This window comes from Engystomops pustulosus, chromosome 11 (assembly GCF_040894005.1).
Source record: "Engystomops pustulosus chromosome 11, aEngPut4.maternal, whole genome shotgun sequence".
NCBI classification, from domain to species: domain Eukaryota; kingdom Metazoa; phylum Chordata; class Amphibia; order Anura; family Leptodactylidae; genus Engystomops; species Engystomops pustulosus.
Window position 1 is genome coordinate 7,346,817 of NC_092421.1, and position 26,357 is coordinate 7,373,173.

At 47.5% G+C, this 26,357-nt stretch overlaps 1 protein-coding gene across 3 annotated transcripts in view; it reads left to right on the forward strand.

The window, feature by feature from the left end:
- The window catches only part of MAPK8 (mitogen-activated protein kinase 8), a 49,459-nt gene that overhangs the window by 9,320 nt on the left and 13,782 nt on the right, over positions 1 to 26,357 (forward strand). For 2 of the 3 annotated variants that reach the window (XM_072130132.1, XM_072130134.1), the window contains exons 2-6: positions 9,222 to 9,402; positions 9,669 to 9,798; positions 19,435 to 19,493; positions 19,632 to 19,770; positions 20,527 to 20,692. In XM_072130132.1, the coding sequence (XP_071986233.1) occupies positions 9,281 to 9,402; positions 9,669 to 9,798; positions 19,435 to 19,493; positions 19,632 to 19,770; positions 20,527 to 20,692 (616 nt within the window). In that variant the 5' untranslated portion in view covers positions 9,222 to 9,280. Of the gene's footprint in view, positions 1 to 9,221; positions 9,403 to 9,668; positions 9,799 to 19,434; positions 19,494 to 19,631; positions 19,771 to 20,526; positions 20,693 to 21,084; positions 21,157 to 26,357 lie in introns of all 3 variants that reach the window. The other variant, XM_072130133.1, reaches the window with a different exon arrangement.

The following is a 26,357-nucleotide window of genomic DNA, read 5'->3' on the forward strand; positions in this document are numbered from 1 at the left end:
TGTGGCCCCTTTTATACCAGAGCCCCCGACCTGGTGTATAATAATAATGTGCCCGGATTGTGCCCCCTCTTATACCAGAGCCACTGACCTGGTGTATAATAATAATGTGCCCGGATTGTGCCCCCTCTTATACCAGAGCCACTGACCTGGTGTATAATAATAATGTGCCCGGATTGTGCCCCCTCTTATACCAGAGCCACGACCTGGTGTATAATAATAATGTGCCCGGACTGTGCCCCCTCTTATTCCAGAGCCACTGACCTGGTGTATAATAGTAATGTGCCCGGATTGTGCCCCCTCTTATTCCAGAGCCACCGACCTGGTGTATAATAATAATGTGCCTGGATTGTGCCCCCTCTTATTCCAGAGCCACCGACCTGGTGTATAATAATAATGTGCCCGGATTGTGCCCCCTCTTATACCAGAGCCCCTGACCTGGTGTATAATAATAATGTGCCCGGATTGTGCCCCCTCTTATTCCAGAGCCACTGACCTGGTGTATAATAATAATGTGCCCGGATTGTGCCCCCTCTTATACCAGAGCCACGACCTGGTGTATAATAATAATGTGCCCGGATTGTGCCCCCTCTTATACCAGAGCCACCGACCTGGTGTATAATAATGATGTGCCCAGATTGTGCCCCCTCTTATACCAGAGCCCCTGACCTGGTGTATAATAGTAATGTGCCCGGATAGTGCCCCCTCTCATACCAGAGCCACCGACCTGGTGTATAATAATAATGTGCCCGGATTGTGCCCCCTCTTATACCAGAGCCCCCGACCTGGTGTATAATAATAATGTGCCCGGATTGTGCCCCCTCTTATTCCAGAGCCACTGACCTGGTGTATAATAGTAATGTGCCCGGATTGTGCCCCCTCTTATTCCAGAGCCACCGACCTGGTGTATAATAATAATGTGCCCAGATTGTGCCCCCTCTTATACCAGAGCCCCCGACCTGGTGTATAATAATAATGTGCCCGGATTGTGCCCCCTCTTATTCCAGAGCCACTGACCTGGTGTATAATAATAATGTGCCCGGATTGTGCCCCCTCTTATACCAGAGCCACTGACCTGGTGTATAATAATAATGTGCCCGGATTGTGCCCCCTCTTATACCAGAGCCACGACCTGGTGTATAATAATAATGTGCCCGGATTGTGCCCCCTCTTATACCAGAGCCACCGACCTGGTGTATAATAATAATAATGTGCCCAGATTGTGCCCCCTCTTATACCAGAGCCCCCGACCTGGTGTATAATAGTAATGTGCCCGGATTGTGCCCCCTCTTATACCAGAGCCCCCGACCTGGTGTATAATAATAATGTGCCCGGATTGTGCCCCCTCTTATTCCAGAGCCACTGACCTGGTGTATAATAGTAATGTGCCCGGATTGTGCCCCCTCTTATTCCAGAGCCACCGACCTGGTGTATAATAATAATGTGCCCAGATTGTGCCCCCTCTTATACCAGAGCCCCCGACCTGGTGTATAATAATAATGTGCCCGGATTGTGCCCCCTCTTATACCAGAGCCACTGACCTGGTGTATAATAATAATGTGCCCGGATAGTGCCCCCTCTCATACCAGAGCCACGACCTGGTGTATAATAGTAATGTGCCCTGATTGTGCCCACTCTTATTCCAGAGCCACGACCTGGTGTATAATAATAATGTGCCCGGATTGTGCCCCCTCTTATACCAGAGCCACTGACCTGGTGTATAATAATGTACCCGGATTGTGCCCCCTCTTATACCAGAGCCACTGACCTAGTGTATAATAATAATGTGCCCGGATTGTGCCCCCTCTTATACCAGAGCCCCCGACCTGGTGTATAATAATAATGTGCCCGGATTGTGCCCCCTTTTATACCAGAGCCACTGACCTGGTGTATAATAATAATGTGCCCGGATTGTGCCCCCTCTTATTCCAGAGCCACGATACGGTGTATAATAATAATGTGCCCGGATTGTGCCCCCTTTTATACCAGAGCCACGACCTGGTGTATAATAATTATGTGCCCGGATTGTGCCCCCTCTTATACCAGAGCCACGACCTGGTGTATAATAATAATGTGCCCGGATTGTGCCCCCTCTTATTCCAGAGCCACTGACCTGGTGTATAATAATAATGTGCCCGGATTGTGCCCCCTCTTATTCCAGAGCCACTGACCTGGTGTATAATAGTAATGTGCCCGAATTGTGCCCCCTCTTATTCCAGAGCCACGATACGGTGTATAATAATAATGTGCCCGGATTGTGCCCCCTCTTATACCAGAGCCACTGACCTGGTGTATAATAATGTACCCGGATTGTGCCCCCTCTTATACCAGAGCCACTGACCTGGTGAATAATAATAATGTGCCCGGATTGTGCCCCCTCTTATACCAGAGCCCCCGACCTGGTGTATAATAATAATGTGCCCGGATTGTGCCCCCTTTTATACCAGAGCCACTGACCTGGTGTATAATAATAATGTGCCCGGATTGTGCCCCCTCTTATACCAGAGCCCCCGACCTGGTGTATAATAATAATGTGCCCGGATTGTGCCCCCTTTTATACCAGAGCCACGACCTGGTGTATAATAGTAATGTGCCCGGATTGTGCCCCCTCTTATATCAGAGCCACTGACCTGGTGTATAATAATAATGTGCCTGGATTGTGCCCCCTTTTATACCAGAGCCACTGACCTGGTGTATAATAATAATGTGCCCGGATTGTGCCCCCTCTTATTCCAGAGCCATGATACGGTGTATAATAATAATGTGCCTGGATTGTGCCCCCTCTTATTCCAGAGCCACCGACCTGGTGTATAATAATAATGTGCCCGGATTGTGCCCCCTCTTATTCCAGAGCCATGATACGGTGTATAATAATAATGTGCCTGGATTGTGCCCCCTCTTATTCCAGAGCCCCCGACCTGGTGTATAATAATAATGTGCCCGGATTGTGCCCCCTTTTATACCAGAGCCACTGACCTGGTGTATAATAATAATGTGCCCGGATTGTGCCCCCTCTTATTCCAGAGCCACGATACGGGGTATAATAATAATAATGTGCCTGGATTGTGCCCCCTTTTATACCAGAGCCACTGACCTGGTGTATAATAATATTGTGCCCCCTCTTATTCCAGAGCCACGATACGGTGTATAATAATAATGTGCCTGGATTGTGCCCCCTCTTATACCAGAGCCACCGACCTGGTGTATAATAATAATGTGCCCGGTTTGTGCCCCCTCTTATATCAGAGCCACGGCCTGGTGTATAATAATAATGTGCCCGGATTGTGCCCCCTCTTATACCAGAGCCACGACCTGGTGTATAATAATAATGTGCCCGGATTGTGCCCCCTCTTATTCCAGAGCCACGACCTGGTGTATAATAATAATGTGCCCGGATTGTGCCCCCTCTTATTCCAGAGCCACGACCTGGTGTATAATAATAATGTGCCCGGATTGTGCCCCCTCTTGTACCAGAGCCACGACCTGGTGTATAATAATAATGTGCCCGGATTGTGCCCTCTCTTATACCAGAGCCACCGACCTGGTCTATTATAATAATGTGCCCGGATTGTGCCCCCTCTTATACCAGAGCCCCCGACCTGGTGTATAATAATAATGTGCCCGGATTGTGCCCCCTCTTATACCAGAGCCCCCGACCTGGTGTATAATAATAATGTGCCCGCACTGTGCCCCCTCTTATACCAGAGCCCCCGACCTGGTGTATAATAATAATGTGCCCGCACTGTGCCCCCTCTTATACCAGAGCCACGACCTGGTGTATAATAATAATGTGCCCGGATTGTGCCCCCTCTTATACCAGAGCCACGACCTGGTGTATAATAATAATGTGCCCGGATTGTGCCCCCTCTTATACCAGAGCCACGACCTGGTGTATAATAATGTGCCCGGATTGTGCCCCCTCTTATACCAGAGCCACTGACCTGGTGTATAATAATGTGCCCGGATTGTGCCCCCTCTTATACCAGAGCCACGACCTGGTGTATAATAATAATGTGCCCGGATTGTGCCCCCTCTTATACCAGAGCCACGACCTGGTGTATAATAATAATGTGCCCGAATTGTGCCCCCTCTTATTCCAGAGCCACTGACCTGGTGTATAATAATGTGCCAGGATTGTGCCCCCTTTTATACCAGAGCCACTGACCTGGTGTATAATAATGTGCCCGGATTGTGCCCCCTCTTATACCAGAGCCACTGACCTGGTGTATAATAATGTGCCCGGATTGTGCCCCCTCTTATACCAGAGCCACGACCTGGTGTATAATAATAATGTGCCCGGATTGTGCCCCCTCTTATACCAGAGCCACGACCTGGTGTATAATAATGTGCCCGGATTGTGCCCCCTCTTATACCAGAGCCACTGACCTGGTGTATAATAATGTGCCCGGATTGTGCCCCCTCTTATACCAGAGCCACGACCTGGTGTATAATAATAATGTGCCCGGATTGTGCCCCCTCTTATACCAGAGCCACGACCTGGTGTATAATAATAATGTGCCCGAATTGTGCCCCCTCTTATTCCAGAGCCACTGACCTGGTGTATAATAATGTGCCAGGATTGTGCCCCCTTTTATACCAGAGCCACTGACCTGGTGTATAATAATAATGTGCCCGGATTGTGCCCCCTCTTATACCAGAGCCACTGACCTGGTGTATAATAATGTGCCCGGATTGTGCCCCCTCTTATACCAGAGCCACGACCTGGTGTATAATAATGTGCCCGGATTGTGCTCCTCTTATACCACTGACCTGATACCTGTCTATTTTCCTGGCGGATTGGTTGTCCTCAGAGTTAATTGGACCCGACCTTTGCTGACTGAACGGCCAATCTGTCAATTTGGAGGTTAGGCTGTTAGGTCTCCTATCCCGTAATATGTCCGGGTCACACACTTGAACCCGAATGTTTGGTCTGCTGCTCTCTAGTCGTCTTGTGACCTTGTTTCTGTTGAGTAACATGGAGATTGTAGGGATCCTAGCACAGCGTAGTGTAAACAGAGACAAGACCGAAAGAAACCAGAGATGGGAAACCTATGGACAAAAGAGAGCTCCAGGACAAACGGGGAATTGCAGTTATATTCTGAGGGGTCTCCACCAGTCTAAGAACAGGGGTTCCTTCTCCAGAGTATGAGAGTATGACATTGTTGGAAATGCAATGACTAGTATCTTATGGCGAGAGCTTTGCCGGCCAGACCGGGATGTATGGCGAGAGCGCTGCCCACTCCACTGGCCAGGCGGGGATGTATGGCGAGAGCGCTGCCCACTCCACTGGCCAGGCGGGGATGTATGGCGAGAGCGCTGCCCACTCCACTGGCCAGGCCGGGATGTATGGCAAGAGCGCTGCCCACTCCACTGGCCAGGCCGGGATGTATGGCGAGAGCGCTGCCCACTCCACTGGCCAGGCCGGGATGTATGGCGAGAGCGCTGCCCACTCCACTGGCCAGGCCGGGATGTATGGCGAGAGCGCTGCCCACTCCACTGGCCAGGCCGTGATGTATGGCGAGAGCGCTGCCCACTCCACTGGCCAGGCCGGGATGTATGGCGAGAGCGCTGCCCACTCCAGCGCCTGGGATGTATTGCGAGAGCGCTGCCCACTCCAGCGGACGGGATAGGATGTATGGTGAGAGCGCTTCCCATCCTAGTGGCCGGGATGTATTGTGAGAGTGCTGCCCACTCCAGCGGCTGGGATGTATGGCGAGAGCACTGCCCACTCCACTGGCCAGGCCGGGATGTATTGTGAGAGCGCTGCCCACTCCACTGGCCAGGCCGGGATGTATTGTGAGAGCGCTGCCCACTCCACCGGCCAATCAGGGCAATGTGTGTGGTAGTAGAAACCCTTCATACAAGTGTGTGTCCAGCAGACGTTCCTCTGCTCCACTATGGAAATCCAAGAAGCTCCTGGCATAGACACAGTGCAAAGCTCATGTGTGGCTGCATTGCTTATATGGTGCCAGGTTGATCCAGCGGAGCTTGCAGTCATGGACCGCGATACTAGTGCACAGCAGCCAATAGCTCTGCTCCATGATCGCATAACTCTCTAGCATTTTTAAATATATAGGCTTACAAAATCATTGACATACATAATCCCATATAGTTCATATATCCCAATAGAACACTGTGTATATGGCAGAGGATTGTTCATTACAGGATCATGTTCACATATAACAGGATTGCATCAGCTAATTCTAAATCCTATCTATTCCAAGCAAATACTTTTATGCTCATTATATATGTAATTTTAATAGCATAAAATAAGATCTCTTCTAAGATTTAAACCTGCTGGTTGCCTTATCCAGTATGTTTCTCTATCCATAAGTTTGTCTTTGTGGTGTCCTCCCCTTGGGCACCTGGAAACTTTTTCTATACCTTTCCATACAAAGGAGGAAATCTCTCCCTTATGGACTGTGCTAAAATGCTTGGCTACTGCAGACATATTAGTTGCTGTACCCGGTATATCGGACAAATGGCGTCCAATCCGCACTTTGAAAGGACAGATGGTGCATCCTACATATTGTACTCTGCAACTTTAACACGCTTTGTGCCATCCACACCATGCGGTCAACATTATTCCAACCAAGGAACTAATACCTTATATACTCGAGTATAAGCCTAGTTTTTCAGCACAATAAATGTGCTGAAAAACCCAAACTCGGCACCCGTAGATCTTCTGTGCGATCCATCCGGTGTTGTTGTGCTGCACGACAGGGAAGAGGGGGGGGGGGGGGGGCTATATACACTGGGGCAGGGGCTGGCAGGCTATATACACTGGGGCAGGGGCTGGCAGGCTATATACACTGGGGCAGGGGCTGGCAGGCTATATACACTGGGGCAGGGGCTGGCAGGCTATATACACTGGGGCAGGGGCTGGCAGGCTATATACACTGGGGCAGGGGCTGGCAGGCTATATACACTGGGGCAGGGGCTGGCAGGCTATATACACTGGGGCAGGGGCTGGCAGGCTATATACACTGGGGCAGGGGCTGGCAGGCTATATACACTGGGGCAGGGGCTGGCAGGCTATATACACTGGGGCAGGGGCTGGCAGGCTATATACACTGGGGCAGGGGCTGGCAGGCTATATACACTGGGGCAGGGGCTGGCAGGCTATATACACTGGGGCAGGGGCTGGCAGGCTATATACACTGGGGCAGGGGCTGGCAGGCTATATACACTGGGGCAGGGGCTGGCAGGCTATATACACTGGGGCAGGGGCTGGCAGGCTATATACACTGGGGCAGGGGCTGGCAGGCTATATACACTGGGGCAGGGGCTGGCAGGCTATATACACTGGGGAAGGGGCAGGCAGGCTATATACACTGGGGAAGGGGCTGGCAGGCTATATACACTGGGGCAGGGGCTGGCAGGCTATATACACTGGGGCAGGGGCTGGCAGGCTATATACACTGGGGCAGGGGCTGGCTGGCTACATACTGGAGAGGCTGTGACCAATGCATTTCCCACCCTCGGCTTATACTCGAGTCAATAGGTTTTCCCAGTTTTTTTGTGGTAAAATTAGGGGTCTCGGCTTATACTTGGGTCGGCTTATACTCGAGTATATACGGTACGTATCAAACGACATTGTACAGATAATGAGAGATTTGTATTGGAATCCAAAAACACATTTGATAGACTGAGGGACAGAAATGACCATGAAATAAACCTGTTTCTAAAGTTAGTAATATGAATAGGGAATTTCTATTGAAACTGAAGATATGATCTAGAGAACAAAAAAAGTCTAAAGATTCACCAGCAATTTTGTAACCACTTACAGTATATTACAAGATGGTTCATATAAAAAAAATACCTACCTATTTTGGAACAGGCTGTGCACATTGTAATGAATGAGGAGGAAAATCTCCATATAGTGCCAAACTGTGGTCTGGTAGTATATGGTAGGCTCAATCAGACAACCTAGGGTTAAAGTACCCCAGGGGGTCTGAAAAATAGTAAAAATAAAAAAAGTAAAAAAAAATAATTCAAATCACCCCCCTTTCTCTAGAAGTCATATAAATAAACAGTAAAAATCATAAACACAGTAGTTATCGGTGCGTCTGAAAATGCCCGATCTATCAAAATATAATAACGGTTTTTCAAAGTTGAAAATGGCCCTTTTTTTTTCCATTTTGAAAAAAATCTAAAAATTCAATAAAGTGATCAAAAAGTCGAACAGCCCTAAAAATAGACGCATTGAAAACGCCATCAAAAGTCGCAAAAAATGAGACCATCCACCGCTCCGTACACCAAAGAAGATGGCAAAATCAAAAAAATTGCACAGGTTTTAATTTTTGTAAATGTATGAAAACATTATAAAACCTATACACATTTGTTATTCCCGTGATCGCACCGACCCAAAGAATAAAGTAGACCTGTCATTTGGGGCGCACAGTGAAAGTAATATCTGTAAAAATCCAAGCCCACAAAAAAAAACGAAGCAAATGCAATTTCACTGCATTTGGAATTTTTTTTCCCGCTCCCCAGTACACGGCATAGAATATACAATACCATCATGTGAAGTGCAATTTGTTACGCAGCCCAAACAGAGCTCTTTACATGTAAAAATAAAGTTATAGAATTTTGATGGTGGGGAGTGAAAAATGGAAAAAACAAAAAAGGGCCAGGACTTTAAGGGGTTAAGTCCTAATTGGACGAACCTTGTAGGTTTTCCACTGTGACCGGGTGCACATGTACTGCTCAATGATGGATTTTATGTATATGCATCATACCCTCAGGATCCGTTCGCACAGCAAGTTTTTCCTTTCTCTTCTCTCTCTCTGCTCTTCCAAGAGCATCATTAGAATGTGAGTGGGAAATTGGGGCGCAGTTATGGAGCATATTCAGCATCCCGCAGCCGCCTGGTCTCTAGGCGTACGGGTTTCATATTGGACGGATAAGCTGATCACAGCAGGACCCTAATAAAGTGATCTCTCCTCCAACCTCGCAGACCAGTATTACTACGAGACCCGTTTGGCCGCCCTCACAGTCATGGAAAGATTTATGTTTATGTGGGTTTTCTCCGGGTCCTCTGGTTTCCTCCCACACTCCAAAACATACTGTTGGGTTGTTTAGATTGTAAGCCCCATGAGGACATGGACCGATTTGATATGCTTTGTGCAGCACTGCGTAATCTGTGTGCACTATATAAATATTATGCAGCATAATGTGAACCACTCGTCACTTTATCCCTCATTGTGTCTATCTTCTGACAGGTTTTACCCAGTAATAACACAGTTTGGATGAAGCCACAGGGGTACAAGCTGGTGCAACCATGAGCCGAGGCAAGCGCGACAGCAACTTCTCCGTCTTTGAGATAGGAGACTCCACATTCACGGTTCTGAAGCGCTACCAAAATCTCAAGCCTATTGGGTCTGGAGCACAAGGAATAGTATGGTGAGGAATCTGTCCTATGAGTACTATATACCATGGCATTGTCTTCCCCGAGTGAGTTATACTTCAGTTTCCCTCCCCTTACGGAGCAGGGATTCATTAGTTTATTACTGGGGTTTAGATAAAGAGAATCGGCACAAGACGCTTCTGTAAAAATTGGGTAACCCCTTTAATAAGCGAATCTTTCTTCTTTTGGCCCCGTAAACCTTCTACACCACCGGGAGACTCTTGGTGCCACGTGTAATTGAACTGTCTTGTTGCCCCTTCAGTGCTGCGTATGACGCCGTTCTGGAGCGTCATGTCGCTATCAAGAAGCTGAGTCGACCCTTCCAGAACCAGACGCACGCTAAGAGGGCCTACCGGGAGCTGGTGCTCATGAAATGCGTCAACCACAAGAACGTAAGTCTGCACGCCTGGCGGGTGATTACCGTCTACATGTATTTTAGTTTTCCATAGCGTCCCCCATGACGGCCCCAACTGGAGGATGACCCTTGACCTCTGTAGGGACAGGAAGCAGAGAGGTTAAATACCCCACCCCGGCATCCGTACACCAGTGGCTTCCTGTCCCTACACAGGGCAGGTAGTAGAGAGAAGTCTCTCCTCATCCCCAGTAGTTGGGACGGTGAGGGGGGACCCAAGTGGCGCAGGGAATTGTCCCTTACCCTAAGGCGGTCTCGGCCTCGATCGGACTTCGGTCCTTTCCTCTGCCACAAGCAGAGACGCCATTTTCTCCGGCTCTGCCCGCAGCTCTGCGCAGCTAAGGACACCCGGAGCGTGTCCATCGCGGAGGTCACGTGGACCGGCTGCTGTCCGACTCCGGTGACGACTTCCGCCGGAAATGACGGGACCGGATGTGACGTCACGATGGCGCGACCCGGAAGCAGGAACGTGGAGCGGTAAGATTCAAAAAGCGAGATAGTCATGTTGATCTGAGGTCTAACAAACGCTCTTTTGGCCCTGACTCAAGCATCTCTGAGATCGGACGCTATTCTAGGCATTTCCAGCCATTAAGGTCGGTTACATGCTGTATCATTGCCTCATATGTGTCTTATCCAACCCAGGTCTATATACATGTATGTATCTATTTTAGGGACCTGTGCAGCGTATCCCTCATTTCAAGATACCTCAGGTACTCCTTTATTCATATTCCACTTGGTTAAAAGCAGAATTTATCTCACTTCTGTTAAAATGTTTAGGTTTACTGATACCGGTGGTCCCACAATTGGGAATATGGAGACGCAAGGCATGGAGGCTTCAGGTCTGGATCTCTTATCCTTGAACCCTGTAAGTAGGGTTAATTAGGGATAGGGTGGTGGGTCACCCACATATCCCAGTGTTGTCACATAGGGTCCGGTTAAGGACTAATTACTTCTCCTTCTCCTTGGTAGGAGCCCAGGGAAAAGGAGAAGGATAAAGGGAGAGCTAAAGATCAGTCGAGCTCGAAGAGAGCCACTTCAAGGAAATGCAACATGTGCTCAGAAAAGCTCCCTGCAGATTACAAAAAAGCAGTCTGTAAAACCTGCGTGGATAACCTACTCAGAGAAGAGAGGTCTTCTTTTGTGGATGAAATGCGCAGTTTTATAAGGGATGAGGTTAAAACATCTATAGCTTCATCTATAACAGCTCTTATACCTCAAGAGCCTCTGCATAAAAGACAACGAGTTATGGAATCCATGTCAGACTCCGCATCGGACTCGGAAGGGACCAAGGAATCTATTGATATGGAGCCAGGACCATCCAATTCAGCATGTAAAATGGAATCTAGATATTTACTAACTTCAGAAGATCTGGAACCACTTCTAAAGGCTATGAGAGATACCCTCAAGATTGAGGAGATAGAAGAAACTAAATCCATTCAAGATGAGTTATTTGGACTTCTTAAGGTTAAGAAGAGGCGAGTGTTTCCCATAAATAACACTCTTAAGGAGCTGATACTGGAAGAATGGAGAGAACCGGAGAGTAGAATCTCCATTTCTAGAGAGTTTAAAAGCCGTCTCTCCTTTGATGAAACAGAAGCTAAAATTTGGAATTCTACCCCCAAAGTCGATATTCAGGTCACCAAGATGACTAAAAAGACGGATCTTCCATTCGAGGATGCAATTCAGCTGAGGGATCCTCTGGATAGGAAGGCGGACAGCCTTCTAAAGAAGACATGGGAGTGTGCCATGTTGAACCTAAAATCTAATATTACTACGACATCCATGGCACGCACTCTGTTTCATTGGATTACAGAATTGGAAGGTCATGTTAGAGACGGCACTCCAAGAGAAATGTTATTGGGCACATTCTCCACCTTAAAAGCAGCGGCCGCCTTCATTGCAGATGCCTCAGCGGAGGGAGTAAGAATAAGTGCCAAGGAAGGGGCACTGTCAAATTCGGTTAGGAGGTCTCTCTGGCTTCGCCAATGGACCGGTGATTTCAGGTCAAAATCGAAATTATGTGGAATTCCATTCGAGGGGGAATATCTTTTCGGTTCGGAACTCGACACGCTTTTGGAGAAGGCGGCAGATAGAAAGAAGGGGTTTCCGGAGTCCAGGGGTAACCCCAGGAAACAGCCCTTTCGGGACGCTAAGGACAGGAGACAGCCCTTTAGAGGGAAAGGCAAGCAAGGTAGATGGAGCTACCCTAAAGGAGGAAAAGGAAGAGGCTTCCTACTCAGTGCCAGCAACTCTGCCCCGGCTTATAGAAAACAATGACGCCAGGGTGGGGGGAAGACTATTGAAGTTCCACTCTCAATGGACTCAGATAACATCAAACCCCTGGATGCTAAGTATTCTTCGGGAAGGTTACCTGTTAGAATTAACCTCTCTTCCTCCCAGAAAATTTGTTCTGACCGAGCAGCCCTCAGAAAATCTCTCAAACTCATTATGGTTGGAGATACAGAAACTAGTTCGACTGGACGTCATCATCCCTGTAGCTCAAAAACAGTTAAAAGAGGGACACTACTCTCCCCTCTTCTTAATAAAAAAACCAAACGGTGCATTCAGAATGATTTGCAATCTGAAAAAATTAAACAGCCATATACTCTATCGAAAATTCAAGATGGAAACCGTGAGCTCGGCAGTCGTCCTGATACAACAAGGAGCGGTTATGTGTACAATAGACCTGAGAGACGCATATTACCATGTGCCGATACATCCAAAATCCCAGAAGTTCCTCAGGTTTGCAGTTCGATCACCTTGGGGAGAAGAGGTCCATTACCAGTACAAGGCACTACCCTTTGGGATTTCTTCAGCCCCAAGGACATTTACAAAGATCATGATCGAGGTGATAGCTTATCTGAGGCAGAAAGGGATACTAGTCATCCCCTACCTGGACGATCTGCTAGTGGTGGCCAGTTCAGAACAGGAGCTAATACACCACCGAGATATTACAAGGACAATCCTACAGCAGTTAGGATGGATGATAAATTTGGAGAAATCCAGACTAGTCCCAAACACAAAAGTTGTATTTCTAGGAACACTATTGGATTCGATCCAGCAGATGTCCTTTTTACCACCAGAAAAAGCAGCGAGACTGAGACAACAGATCATGACGTTTCAAAAAAAGGAATCATTGCACAATAAGAGAAGCCATGAGGATACTGGGACTTATGACATCCTCCATTCAAAGTGTACAGTGGAGTCAGAGTCACACCAGAACCCTTCAAAACTGGGTTTTGACCTCCTGGGACAAAAATCCCCAACACTTGAATCAGAAGGTTCAGATATCGATAGCGGTCAAGCAATCCTTGGAGTGGTGGACAGAGACTTCAAATCTGGGAAGAGGAGTGTCATGGCATCCCTGGCCAGTGATAAACATCCAGACGGACGCAAGTCAGTCAGGTTGGGGAGCAGACATAGCAGGGCGACCCATTCAGGGGCTATGGCCATCGACAATCAGATCCCGTTCCTCAAACTTTCGGGAACTAAGAGCTGTCCTAGAGACTTTAAGAGCCAGCACTCAAAGCCTGAAGGGGAGTCATATAAGAATTTACTCAGACAACACCACCACAGTGGCGTATCTCCGTCATCAGGGGGGTACCAGGAACCCAGATCTCCTCAGTCTCTCAGACAAAATATTCACTTGGGCAGAAGCCAACATCTGCTCGCTCTCAGCCACCCATCTAAAGGGGGAAAAGAATTTAATAGCAGACTATCTAAGTCGTCAGACTATAGACCACAACGAGTGGTGCCTGAACGAAAACATCTTTCTATATCTCACACAAAAATGGGGACAACCAGTGACAGATCTCTTTGCCTCCAGCAAAAATACAAAGGTTCCCCATTTCTTCTCTCTGGAGCCAAATACTCCGTTTTGCCGGAGGGATGCATTCAGCCAGACTTGGAGTGGGCCTCTAATGTACGCTTTTCCTCCTATACCTCTCATAGCGAGAGTTGTTCAAAAGATCAGAGAAGACCAAGCGAAAGTTATTCTTGTTGTTCCCTGGTGGCCAAAGAGGAACTGGTTTCCGTGGCTAGGGAAGATGGCATTAGAAGAACCTGTCATGCTGGAACCAGTAAACAATCTCCTATTTCAGGGCCCCGTTTACCATCCAAATCCACAGGCTCTCCAGCTCTCGGCGTGGATCCTGAAAGGGTGTTGTTGATTGCCAAAGGACTATCAAACAAGGTAATTTCTACACTTAAAGCCAGCCGCAAACCAGTCACCCACAAAATCTACGCAAGGATATGGGGAAAGTTTGTATCCTTTTGTGGCAGGACTCCTCCTAACCAACTATCCCCTAACATTTCACAGGTGCTAGACTTCCTGCAGGCAGGATTCGACAAGGGCCTGAAGACGAGCTCCTTAAAAGTCCAGATTTCAGCCCTCAGTGCTTTTTTCGACACCTCATTAGCAGAGAACAGATGGATTCAAAGGTTTGTCAAAGCTACTGTTAGGCTAAGGCCACATATAAAGCAAAATATCCCAAACTGGGATCTTTCACTAGTGCTAGACTACCTCACAAAGATACCGTTTGAACCTCTCGAGACGGTTAAACTCAGAGAATTAACACTGAAAATTTCCTTTCTCATAGCCATAACAACAGCTAGGCGTGTAGGGGAAATCCAGAGTTTATCAATTAAAGAACCATATCTTAGACTGTGTGAGGATAAAATTGTGCTAATGTTAGATAAAACCTTCACACCAAAAGTTGCATCATCTTTTCATCGTAATCAAGAGATTGTTCTACCTTCCTTCTGCCAGAACCCAAAGCATGCCAAAGAACGGGAGTGGCACACACTGGATGTCAGAAGATACCTGTTACATTATCTCGAAGAGACCAAATCCTGGAGAAAGGACGACAACATTCTCCTACAATTTAGGGGAAAAAACAAAGGCAGGAAAGCTTCAAAAGCATCCATCGCCAGGTGGATCAGAACGGTCATCAAGGAAGCTTATGATGCCAACAACCTGGACATTTCAGGGACTATTAGGGCCCACTCGACCAGAGGGGTGGCAGCCTCTTGGGCGGAGAAACGTGGGGCCTCATTAGAGGACATATGTAGAGCAGCTACCTGGTCTACTCACCTGACTTTTGCTAAACACTATAGGCTAGATGTCCAAAGTGCTAGAGATCTGACCTTCGGAAGGAAGGTCTTACAAGCTGTTGTCCCCCCCTAACTTTATAATCTGGTACATCTCCAGTTGGGGCCGTCATGGGGGACGCTATGGAAAAAGAGAATTATTCTCACCGTTAATTCAGTTTCCATTAGTCCACCATGACGGCCCATATATATTTCCCACCCTGTAATTTTGATTAAGTTAATATTGCCTATTTGTTATGTGTGAATTGATAACATACAATAAATGGGTTGCATCCAAGGCCGGTGTAGTTATTTGGTAGCCACTGGTGTACGGATGCCGGGGTGGGGTATTTAACCTCTCTGCTTCCTGTCCCTACAGAGGTCAAGGGTCATCCTCCAGTTGGGGCCGTCATGGTGGACTAATGGAAACTGAATTAACGGTGAGAATAATTCTCTTTTTCAGGATGGACAAAGCAAATAAAAATGTAGTTAAAGGGAACCTGTCACCAGCTTTTGCCTCTTTAGCTCAGGGATGAAATGTCCCTTCCCTCTTTTATGTGGAATATCCCCCATTTACCAATATAAGAAATACCCTCCATAGTCAGGCATATCTGACTTTCTTCACCTCTTTATAAATGAGAAGAGTCAATTTTGGTGGTTGCAGGGGGTAGTGTCACTACTTAAAGGGAACCTAGCACCAAGATTCTACCTATAAAGGTAGAGCGTGTGGTAGGTGGGTGTATGGGACGTGAGGATAGACCTTTTTAGAGCTAATCCTCACGCCCCCGCTAACTTTTAAAATTTTTTATTTATCTGCACGCCCTTGTCCCGAGAAGCCGGCGTTCTGTGCCTGCGCGGCCACTGCTCCGAAGCCGGAATTACTGCGCATGCGCAGAACGCCGGCTTCTCAGACAAAGATGTCAGGGTAGGAGGAGAAAAGAGGGGGCATGGAGTAGCCGTGACGCGTAGCCTCGGCTCCGCCTACTCCACTCCTCAGTAGCCGCTTTAGAAAATTTACATATTAGGGTATTAAAGATTTTAAAAAGATAGCGGGGGCGTGAGGTTTAGCTCTAAAAAGGGCTCTCCTCACGTCCCATACATCCACCTACCACGCCATCTTCCCTTCTATGCATCTATAATATTTATAATATTTTGGCATCTAACCTACTTAATAGCAAAGCGAAAAGCGAGTAGGTGTGTTCAGTGTCCAAAGTGTGACTTAAAAGGGTTTTGCCTTAAGATAAAATTCTCAAATCCCTAGTGGTGTTAACACAATAAAGATCATTTTTGATCCTTTACTTCACAATTTTACTTCTGTCTTAGCTCATATCATTCATGATCCCTCCAGTTCTGTGAGCTGCAAATGTGCAAGGTTTATATACACTTTAATTTACCTTTTGAACAATAATAAAGATGAGACAGATCAGAGATGATGAGATGCCTATTACACACAATGACACCGCTCCCCTACATCTCTGCTGTTCCTTCCTCTCCAGATAAAGAACTTATCTGTCTGAAGCTTTAAACGCCTCACACTGCTTCCGCCAGGAATTCAGCAGGGCAGATTTATCAAGCATGTTCTTAGTTGCCCATGGCAACCAATTACAGCTCCGCTTTGAAATATTCATGAGCACTGGTAAAATGAAAGCGGAGCTGTAATTGGAAAAAGCAAGATGGCGTCCCCGACTTTGAGTCAGAAGTTACAGGGTCGTGTCTAGGGGCAACTGGAATTGTGTACAGCTGGACTTATATCTGTGAAATGATGTATTTTTGTTAATAACAGTGAATTGGAGAATGTGTTATTTTGTTATCCTGAGTACATATAAGAAACTTGTCTTCATGGGAGGAAAACCCCTTTAAGGCTTTAAGGCTACATACTGCTGTGTACATCCTGTGCCATGTATGTAATGTCTGAGGGGGTATATACTGCTGTGTACACCCTGTGCCATGTATGTAATGTCTGAGGAGGTATATACTGCTGTGTACACCCTGTGTCATGTATGTAATGTCTGAGGGGGTATATACTGCTGTGTACACCCTGTGCCATGTATGTAATGTCTGAGGGGGTATATACTGCTGTGTACACCCTGTGCCATGTATGTAATGTCTGAGGGGGTATATACTGCTGTGTACACCCTGTGCCATGTATGTAATGTCTGAGGGGGTATATACTGCTGTGTACATCCTGTGCCATGTATGTAATGTCTGAGGGGGTATATACTGCTGTGTACACCCTGTGTCATGTATGTAATGTCTGAGGGGGTATATACTGCTGTGTACACCCTGTGTCATGTATGTAATGTCTGAGGGGGTATATACTGCTGTCTACACCCTGTGTAATGTATGTAATGTCTGAGGGGGTATATACTGCTGTGTACACCCTGTGCCATGTATGTAATGTCTGAGGGGGTATATACTGCTGTGTACACCCTGTGTCATGTATGTAATGTCTGAGGGGGTATATACTGCTGTGTACATCCTGTGACATGTATGTAATGTCTGAGGGGGTATATACTGCTGTGTACACCCTGTGCCATGTATGTAATTTCTGAGGGGGTATATACTGCTGTGTACATCCTGTGACATGTATGTAATGTCTGAGGGGGTATATACTGCTGTGTACACCCTGTGCCATGTATGTAATGTCTGAGGTGGTATATACTGCTGTGTACACCCTGTGCCATGTATGTAATGTCTGAGGTGGTATATACTGCTGTGTACACCCTGTGCCATGTATGTAATGTCTGAGGTGGTATATACTGCTGTGTACACCCTGTGCCATGTATGTTATGTCTGAGGGGGTATATACTGCTGTGTACATCCTGTGTCATGTATGTTATGTCTGAGGGGGTATATACTGCTGTGTACGTCCTCACAGAACCATAAGATAGGAACTAAAAGATGAGATTCTCATGTTTAATATGACACCAGCAGCATGTTTTTGGGTGCTATAGAACCATAGATAATGTAATAATATGTCAATATGTAATAGTATGTTAAGGAGCCAATTCGAACACACTGGGTGTTTGCTGCATTTACAGCAAATACACACCAGGGATATTGCTTCCAATGATGTCATTGGGGAGCATCGACAGTGTGCAGTCTGTACAAGACTCCAGGATCTATCATATTTAAAGATTCCCCCCCCAAAAGAAGCTTATCGTGCGAAACACGTGTCGGGGTGGTACACGCGCTCTTGGTCTGTATTGTATATTTGTTTCCCTAAGCCTCCACTTTGGATTTATGTTATTTTACTGTGGATTTAGGTGTGGGTGGCGTTATTTGTGTCCACCATTCACTCTCCGTAGCCATACTTACCTGGGAACACTTAGTGTCTATTGTTACCTTGATTGAACTGTGTGTACCCTTTACACTGCCTGCAGATTTACTGTATTTTATGTAATATTGATTATCAGTAATAAAGTTTACCGTGTTTTATTGTATTGTGGAGTCATTAGGTGTTTAGTCTCCTTGGTGGTGACTGGTTATGGCCCCTTTCTGACCAGTTTCGCCCCGTGAACTTTTTTGTGGCATATTTAAAGATTGTACAGTATACAGTGTTCCAGAAGCAAACTTGGGGGGGGAAAAAACCCTTAAATTTCATTCACCCTCCTTTCCCTAGAACTGATATAAAAATAAACAATAAAAATGAACAATTGAAAGTTGAACATTCTAAAAAAAATGACATGTATCTTAATACACTTCTCTTCTCGGGAAGGTTGGATTAGCATTGTGTTATTCCGAGCTGCCAAGTAAAATATTAACCCCATCCTATCCAGCCAGACTATTAAAGAATTCCTCTACCCTACACCAGATCCTATTGAATTAGAAAACCCTCCACCACCACCGGGAATCGGGCGTTACTGATACGAACCCCTCTTTTATCTCACCTCGGGATAGAACAAATTATCATAAAGATAAAAGTATTGTATTAAAGGGGCTGGTCTCTTCTGTTGGGGCTTGTTGGCCTGGGATTTTGTCCATTTGGAGGGGAGGGGGGCAGCACTCTCGCTGCATTTGGAGGGGGGATAAGATACTCTTGATAGATAGTTGGGACAGCAGTGGCTTATCCCTTATCCTATAGGACAGTGGTGGCGAACCTATGGCACTGATGCCAGAGACAGCACTCGAAGGCATTTCTGTGGGTACACGGGCTGTCTCCCAGGCACAGAGTTTGCCAGACATGGCACTTTCCTGCAGTCTCTGGCAGTCCAAGTAGTGCCCTTCCTGTGCTGCTTGGTCCTGTCCAAAGAGTGAAAAGGTGTCGGATTGGAATCAAAAGTTCTGATAGCAGTAAGTTTGTCACTGCCTAAATTGCTGTGCTGGCACTTTGGGAAAAGCGAATGGTTTTTAAGTCTCATTTTGGGCACTCGATCTCTAAAAGGTTTGCCATCACTGCTACAGGATAAGAAATGGCTTTCATCCCCGTTAAATACTTTCCTACACAAACACGTGAGGAATCTATTGGCTTTTAGTCCATTGCATCCTGTCATTCACCGTCCCTGTGTGCCTGCTCTCTTCCCCTCAGATTATCGGGCTCTTAAATGTCTTCACACCTCAAAAATCCTTGGAGGAGTTTCAAGACTTGTAAGTTACTCTGACATTTTAATATTATTATTACTACACTTTATAATGATAATAATACATTTTTATTTCTTCACTCATCTTTGAACAACTTAGTCCCGAATAATTTATAAATCCTTTTTCTATTCCAACTCTTTCCAGGTACATTGTGATGGAACTGATGGATGCTAATTTGTGCCAAGTTATACAGATGGAGTTGGATCATGAGCGCATGTCGTACCTCCTGTACCAGATGCTGTGTGGTATCAAGCACTTGCATTCTGCAGGCATCATCCACCGGGTGAGTTGGGCCTCTGGTCACCCCCTATAGATGCTATCAGGTGTAGATACTGCTCCCACCATCAATGTGGAGCAGAGAGGCCGCACTGTGTGCCGGTGATTGGAGAAGACTCGTCCTGCTGCTGCTCATGTCACGTTATCATCACCGAGCACAACCATCAGTCAGGGACTTGGAGCCAATGAGTAAATGGATGTTCCACATTCCATATGTACACAATTTATCAGATGCTGAAACTGGTGTCACCTGGTGCTGTGGGTAAAGGGGGTAGTGGATGCACGAATGGAACCATTTCGGCTTCTTGTGGTGTAATCTGTTGGATATCTCATACATTAGATGCTAGAGATGAATCTCAGCCGCAGTGGTGGGGGCTCATAGTCGTGCTGCCTTGGAGCTACTCCCTGTCCAAATGAATCAAAGGCTTACCGTCCGCAGGCTTCATCACCATAACCTACTTCACCCTGTAGTACATAAACCAAGACTTTCCTTCTATGATGGGTCACATTTTACACCTCCAAAAGCAAACGCCTAACACTTCTCCTTAAAACGTACAGTAGCTGGAGGAGGAATGGGGATTGTTTCCTTTCTATAGTCTGAAGACTGATCTGAGTATTGTCCTTTCCCCCTTATTCCCCAGGATATTGTCTGGTTGTCATAATAACATGACTGCTCTATGTATAGTCAATTCCTGGAACAGAAGAACTGTATGGCACAGAAGACCCCGTCTGGACAGGCGTTAACCTTTTATTCCTTTTGCAGGATTTAAAGCCAAGTAACATAGTAGTGAAGTCTGACTGCACCCTCAAGATCCTTGACTTTGGCCTTGCCAGGACAGCAGGGACCAGCTTCATGATGACCCCTTACGTTGTGACCCGTTACTACAGAGCCCCAGAAGTCATCCTGGGAATGGGCTACAAGGAGAATGGTTAGTGCTCCTCCACCTCATTCACACACACACGAGCAGGCTGTGTCATCAGTGGAGGCATCGTAGCCTAGTGCTCTCGCATATCCCATTGCTTTGTGGGGTATGTGACTTGGTTGCTGAGCCTGGCAGAGGTGGCTGCTCTGCATTAGATGCCCTCCAGCTGCAGCACAGCCCTGATCTGTCCAGGATCAGAAGGTTAATGATATGCTAACCCACTCTGCATCGCCCTGTGCTCCTGTCTTTTTCATGCTGACCTCTCACCTTTTTCAGGTTCTGCCTGCACTTGGCTGTTCACTTGTTTTCACTGACACCTCTTTCTCTCTTGCTTCTGCTTTTTTTCCCCCTCCTTCCACCATCTGTTTTTCCCCCCCTTGCGCTGTCACCACTGCTAGTGGACTTATGGTCGGTGGGGTGCATAATGGGAGAAATGATATGCCACAAGATTCTCTTCCCGGGAAGGGACTGTATCCTTGCACACTTGTGAATGGTTGGCATTGGGCACAATTACTGGATGCACTGGTGTGTACTCACGTCTTCACACAGATTTCTGGGCTAGAGGATTTCTCCAAATTGACACTATCCTTAGGGAACTGTTCAGATTGCAATTGCCTAACGTGTTTTTGTTCTAGCGGAAGCACTGGAGCTGTGCATTGGTAACTTGCTTAATACCCTGGTTCCTGCCATAAACATGCATGCTGGTCCCTAGAGGACAAAGGATGTGGTGCTACACAAAACTGCCACTCAAGACATCCGCTGAAGTTAACGATGTAAACGTTCAGTCCAAAATAAAATGCTGCTGGTAGAAAACATGAATTATATAAAATTATATAAGGTTATGCAGGGACCATGCATAAATACTGATAAGCGAATGAAAATATTGCAATATATAATTGTTTAAATGCATAGGATTAATTACCGTCATGTAAGTATCACAACCTATGATGGCAACTAATAATGGATAGCAAAACGTAGGGGGGGAATCCCCCCCCCCCCCCCCCTCCCAGATTCAAAAATGCATAAAAAATCCTACAGTGCTTCATACATTGGAATCTATATGATTGGCAGTATAGAGTACATATAGGTCACATCCACTGCTATATTACCGAATAGCACAGGTCATGTAGTAAACTAATCGGATAACAGTTGATATTGTAGGTTAATGTATCCTAGTTGCATGCGGATGGCCGTCCTGGAGCAAGTTATTGTGGGGCTGTCAGTAAATGTGTGCATGCGCGGTGACCTTCAGTGGTCCAGTGCTTGTGGTGAGGTCACCACGCATGCATGAATAACTTTTATATAATTTTATATAATTTGTGTTTTCTACCAGCAGCATTTTTATTGAATATAAACTTTTGGAGCCATACTGCTATTACTCCATGTGGTGCCAACCTATCTTTATATTTTACTTCATATTATTGTGTACTTCATACCCTAACAATAGGGCTGGAGCACACTGCATAAGTTTGGGGCAGTGTTGGTGCCTCTCTAATTAAGATGTTTATGGAGGAGTCCGGCGTTCTAGGAAGCAGTCGGGGAAATCCTTTCTATGGTTTGGTCCATCAGGTGAATTGTGGTGCCATAAGATTCCTTACCGCTGCCTCTCCTCTGTGTGTCCTGTATATTGTGTGATCTGCACTCGGATGAATATTGTGTGATGTTCTATGTGAGCAGGTATTAGATTAGACTCACCTTGGGCTTCCTCTCGGAGACACTGCAGGATTTGGAGAGTCAGCGGAGCAAATCACTGCACTCCTAATAATGGCAGCTCCCGATGCTGAATCTCCTCACTATGTGACCATTTCCCCGAGTGCTTCCTCACACCTAGGGCCAGCATGTTCATCTACTGCAGCTCAGCCTAAACCCCTGTGTTATTTGAGTGCCCTCTACTCCTCATGTATCTAAACACTGTGTGGGTATTGGGTTTGGTGAAATGCCAATTCATGTACTGGGCTACCGTAGCAGATATTCTACAGTTTGTGTGATGCATGTCTGAGCATGCTCTCTGTATGAACACGCACACACTGACCTGTGTACAGCCCGTGCTCTCTGTATGGACACGCACACACTGACCTGTGTACAGCCCGTGCTCCCTGTATGGACACGCACACACTGACCTGTGTACAGTCCGTGCTCTCTGCATGTACACTCACACACTGACCTGTGTACAGCCCGTACTCCCTGTATGGACACACACACACACATACTGACCTGTGTACAGCCCGTGCTCCCTGTATGGACACACACACTGACCTGTGTACAGCCCGTGCTCTCTGTATGAACACGCACACACTGACCTGTGTACAGCCCGTGCTCTCTGTATGGACACGCACACTCTGACCTGTGTACAGCCCGTGCTCCCTGTATGGACACACACACACACACACACACACACACACACACACACACACACACACACACACACACACACACACACACACACACACACACACACACACACACACACACACACACACACACTGACCTGTGTACAGCCCGTGCTCTCTGTATGGACACACACACACACACACTGACCTGTGTACAGCCCGTGCTCTCTGTATGGACACACACACACACACACTGACCTGTGTACAGCCCGTGCTCTCTGTATGGACACACACACACACACACTGACCTGTGTACAGCCCGTGCTCTCTGTATGGACACACACACACACACACTGACCTGTGTACAGCCCGTGCTCTCTGTATGGACACACACACACACACACTGACCTGTGTACAGCCCGTGCTCTCTGTATGGACACACACACACACACACTGACCTGTGTACAGCCCGTGCTCTCTGTATGGACACACACACACACACACTGACCTGTGTACAGCCCGTGCTCTCTGTATGGACACACACACACACACACTGACCTGTGTACAGCCCGTGCTCTCTGTATGGACACACACACACACACACTGACCTGTGTACAGCCCGTGCTCTCTGTATGGACACACACACACACACACTGACCTGTGTACAGCCCGTGCTCTCTGTATGGACACACACACACACACACTGACCTGTGTACAGCCCGTGCTCTCTGTATGGACACACACACACACACACTGACCTGTGTACAGCCCGTGCTCTCTGTATGGACACACACACACACACACTGACCTGTGTACAGCCCGTGCTCTCTGTATGGACACACACACACACACACTGACCTGTGTACAGCCCGTGCTCTCTGTATGGACACACACACACACACACTGACCTGTGTACAGCCCGTGCTCTCTGTATGGACACACACACACACACACTGACCTGTGTACAGCCCGTGCTCTCTGTATGGACACACACACACACACACTGACCTGTGTACAGCCCGTGCTCTCTGTATGGACACACACACACACACACTGACCTGTGTACAGCCCGTGCTCTCTGTATGGACACACACACACACACACTGACCTGTGTACAGCCCGTGCTCTCTGTATGGACACACACACACACACACTGACCTGTGTACAGCCCGTGCTCTCTGTATGGACACACACACACACACTGACCTGTGTACAGCCCGTGCTCTCTGTATGGACACACACACACACACACTGACCTGTGTACAGCCCGTGCTCTCTGTATGGACACACACACACACACACACTGACCTGTGTACAGCCCGTGCTCTCTGTATGGACACACACACACACACACACTGACCTGTGTACAGCCCGTGCTCTCTGTATGGACACACACACACACACTGACCTGTGTACAGCCCGTGCTCTCTGTATGGACACACACACACACACACTGACCTGTGTACAGCCCGTGCTCTCTGTATGGACACACACACACACACACTGACCTGTGTACAGCCCGTGCTCTCTGTATGGACACACACACACACACACTGACCTGTGTACAGCCCGTGCTCTCTGTATGGACACACACACACACACACTGACCTGTGTACAGCCCGTGCTCTCTGTATGGACACACACACACACACTGACCTGTGTACAGCCCGTGCTCTCTGTATGGACACACACACACACACTGACCTGTGTACAGCCCGTGCTCCCTGTATGGACACACACACACACACACACACACACACACACACACACATATACTGACCTGTGTACAGCCCGTGCTCTCTGTATGGACACACACACACACACTGACCTGTGTACAGCCCGTGCTCTCTGTATGGACACACACACACACACACTGACCTGTGTACAGCCCGTGCTCTCTGTATGGACACACACACACACACACTGACCTGTGTACAGCCCGTGCTCTCTGTATGGACACACACACACACACTGACCTGTGTACAGCCCGTGCTCTCTGTATGGACACACACACACACACTGACCTGTGTACAGCCCGTGCTCCCTGTATGGACACACACACACACACACACACACACACACACACACACATATACTGACCTGTGTACAGCCCGTGCTCTCTGTATGGACACACACACACACACTGACCTGTGTACAGCCCGTGCTCCCTGTATGGACACACACACACACACACACACACACACACACACACACACACACACACACACACACACACACACACACACACACACACACACATATACTGACCTGTGTACAGCCCGTGCTCTCTGTATGGACACACACACACACACTGACCTGTGTACAGCCCGTGCTCCCTGTATGGACACACACACACACACACACACACACACACACACACACACACACACACACACATATACTGACCTGTGTACAGCCCGTGCTCCCTGTATGGACACACACATACTGACCTGTGTACAGCCCGTGCTCTCTGTATGGACACACACACACACATACTGACCTGTGTACAGCCCGTGCTCCCTGTATGGACACACACACATACTGACCTGTGTACAGCCCATGCTCTCTGTATGGACACACACACACACACACACACACACACACACACACACACACACACACACACACACACACACACACACACACACTGACCTGTGTACAGCCCGTGCTCTCTGTATGGACACACACACACACATACTGACCTGTGTACAGCCCGTGCTCCCTGTATGGACACACACACATACTGACCTGTGTACAGCCCATGCTCTCTGTATGGACACACACACACACACACACACACACACACACACACACACACACACACACACACACACACACACTGACCTGTGTACAGCCCGTGCTCCCTGTATGGACACACACACACCGACCTGTGTACAGCCCGTGCTCTCTGTATGGACACACACACACACATACTGACCTGTGTACAGCCCGTGCTCCCTGTATGGACACACACATACTGACCTGTGTACAGCCCGTGCTCCCTGTATGGACACACACACATTGACCTGTGTACAGCCCGTGCGCTCTGTATGGACACACACACATACTGACCTGTGTACAGCCCGTGCTCTCTGTATGGACACACACACACACACACACACACACACACACACACACACACACACACACACACACACACACACACACACACACACACACACACACACACACACACACACACACACACACACACACACCTGTGTACAGCCCGTGCTCCCTGTATGGACACACACACACATACTGACCTGTGTACAGCCCGTGCTCTCTGTATGGACACGCACACACTGACCTGTGTACAGCCCGTGCTCTCTGTATGGACA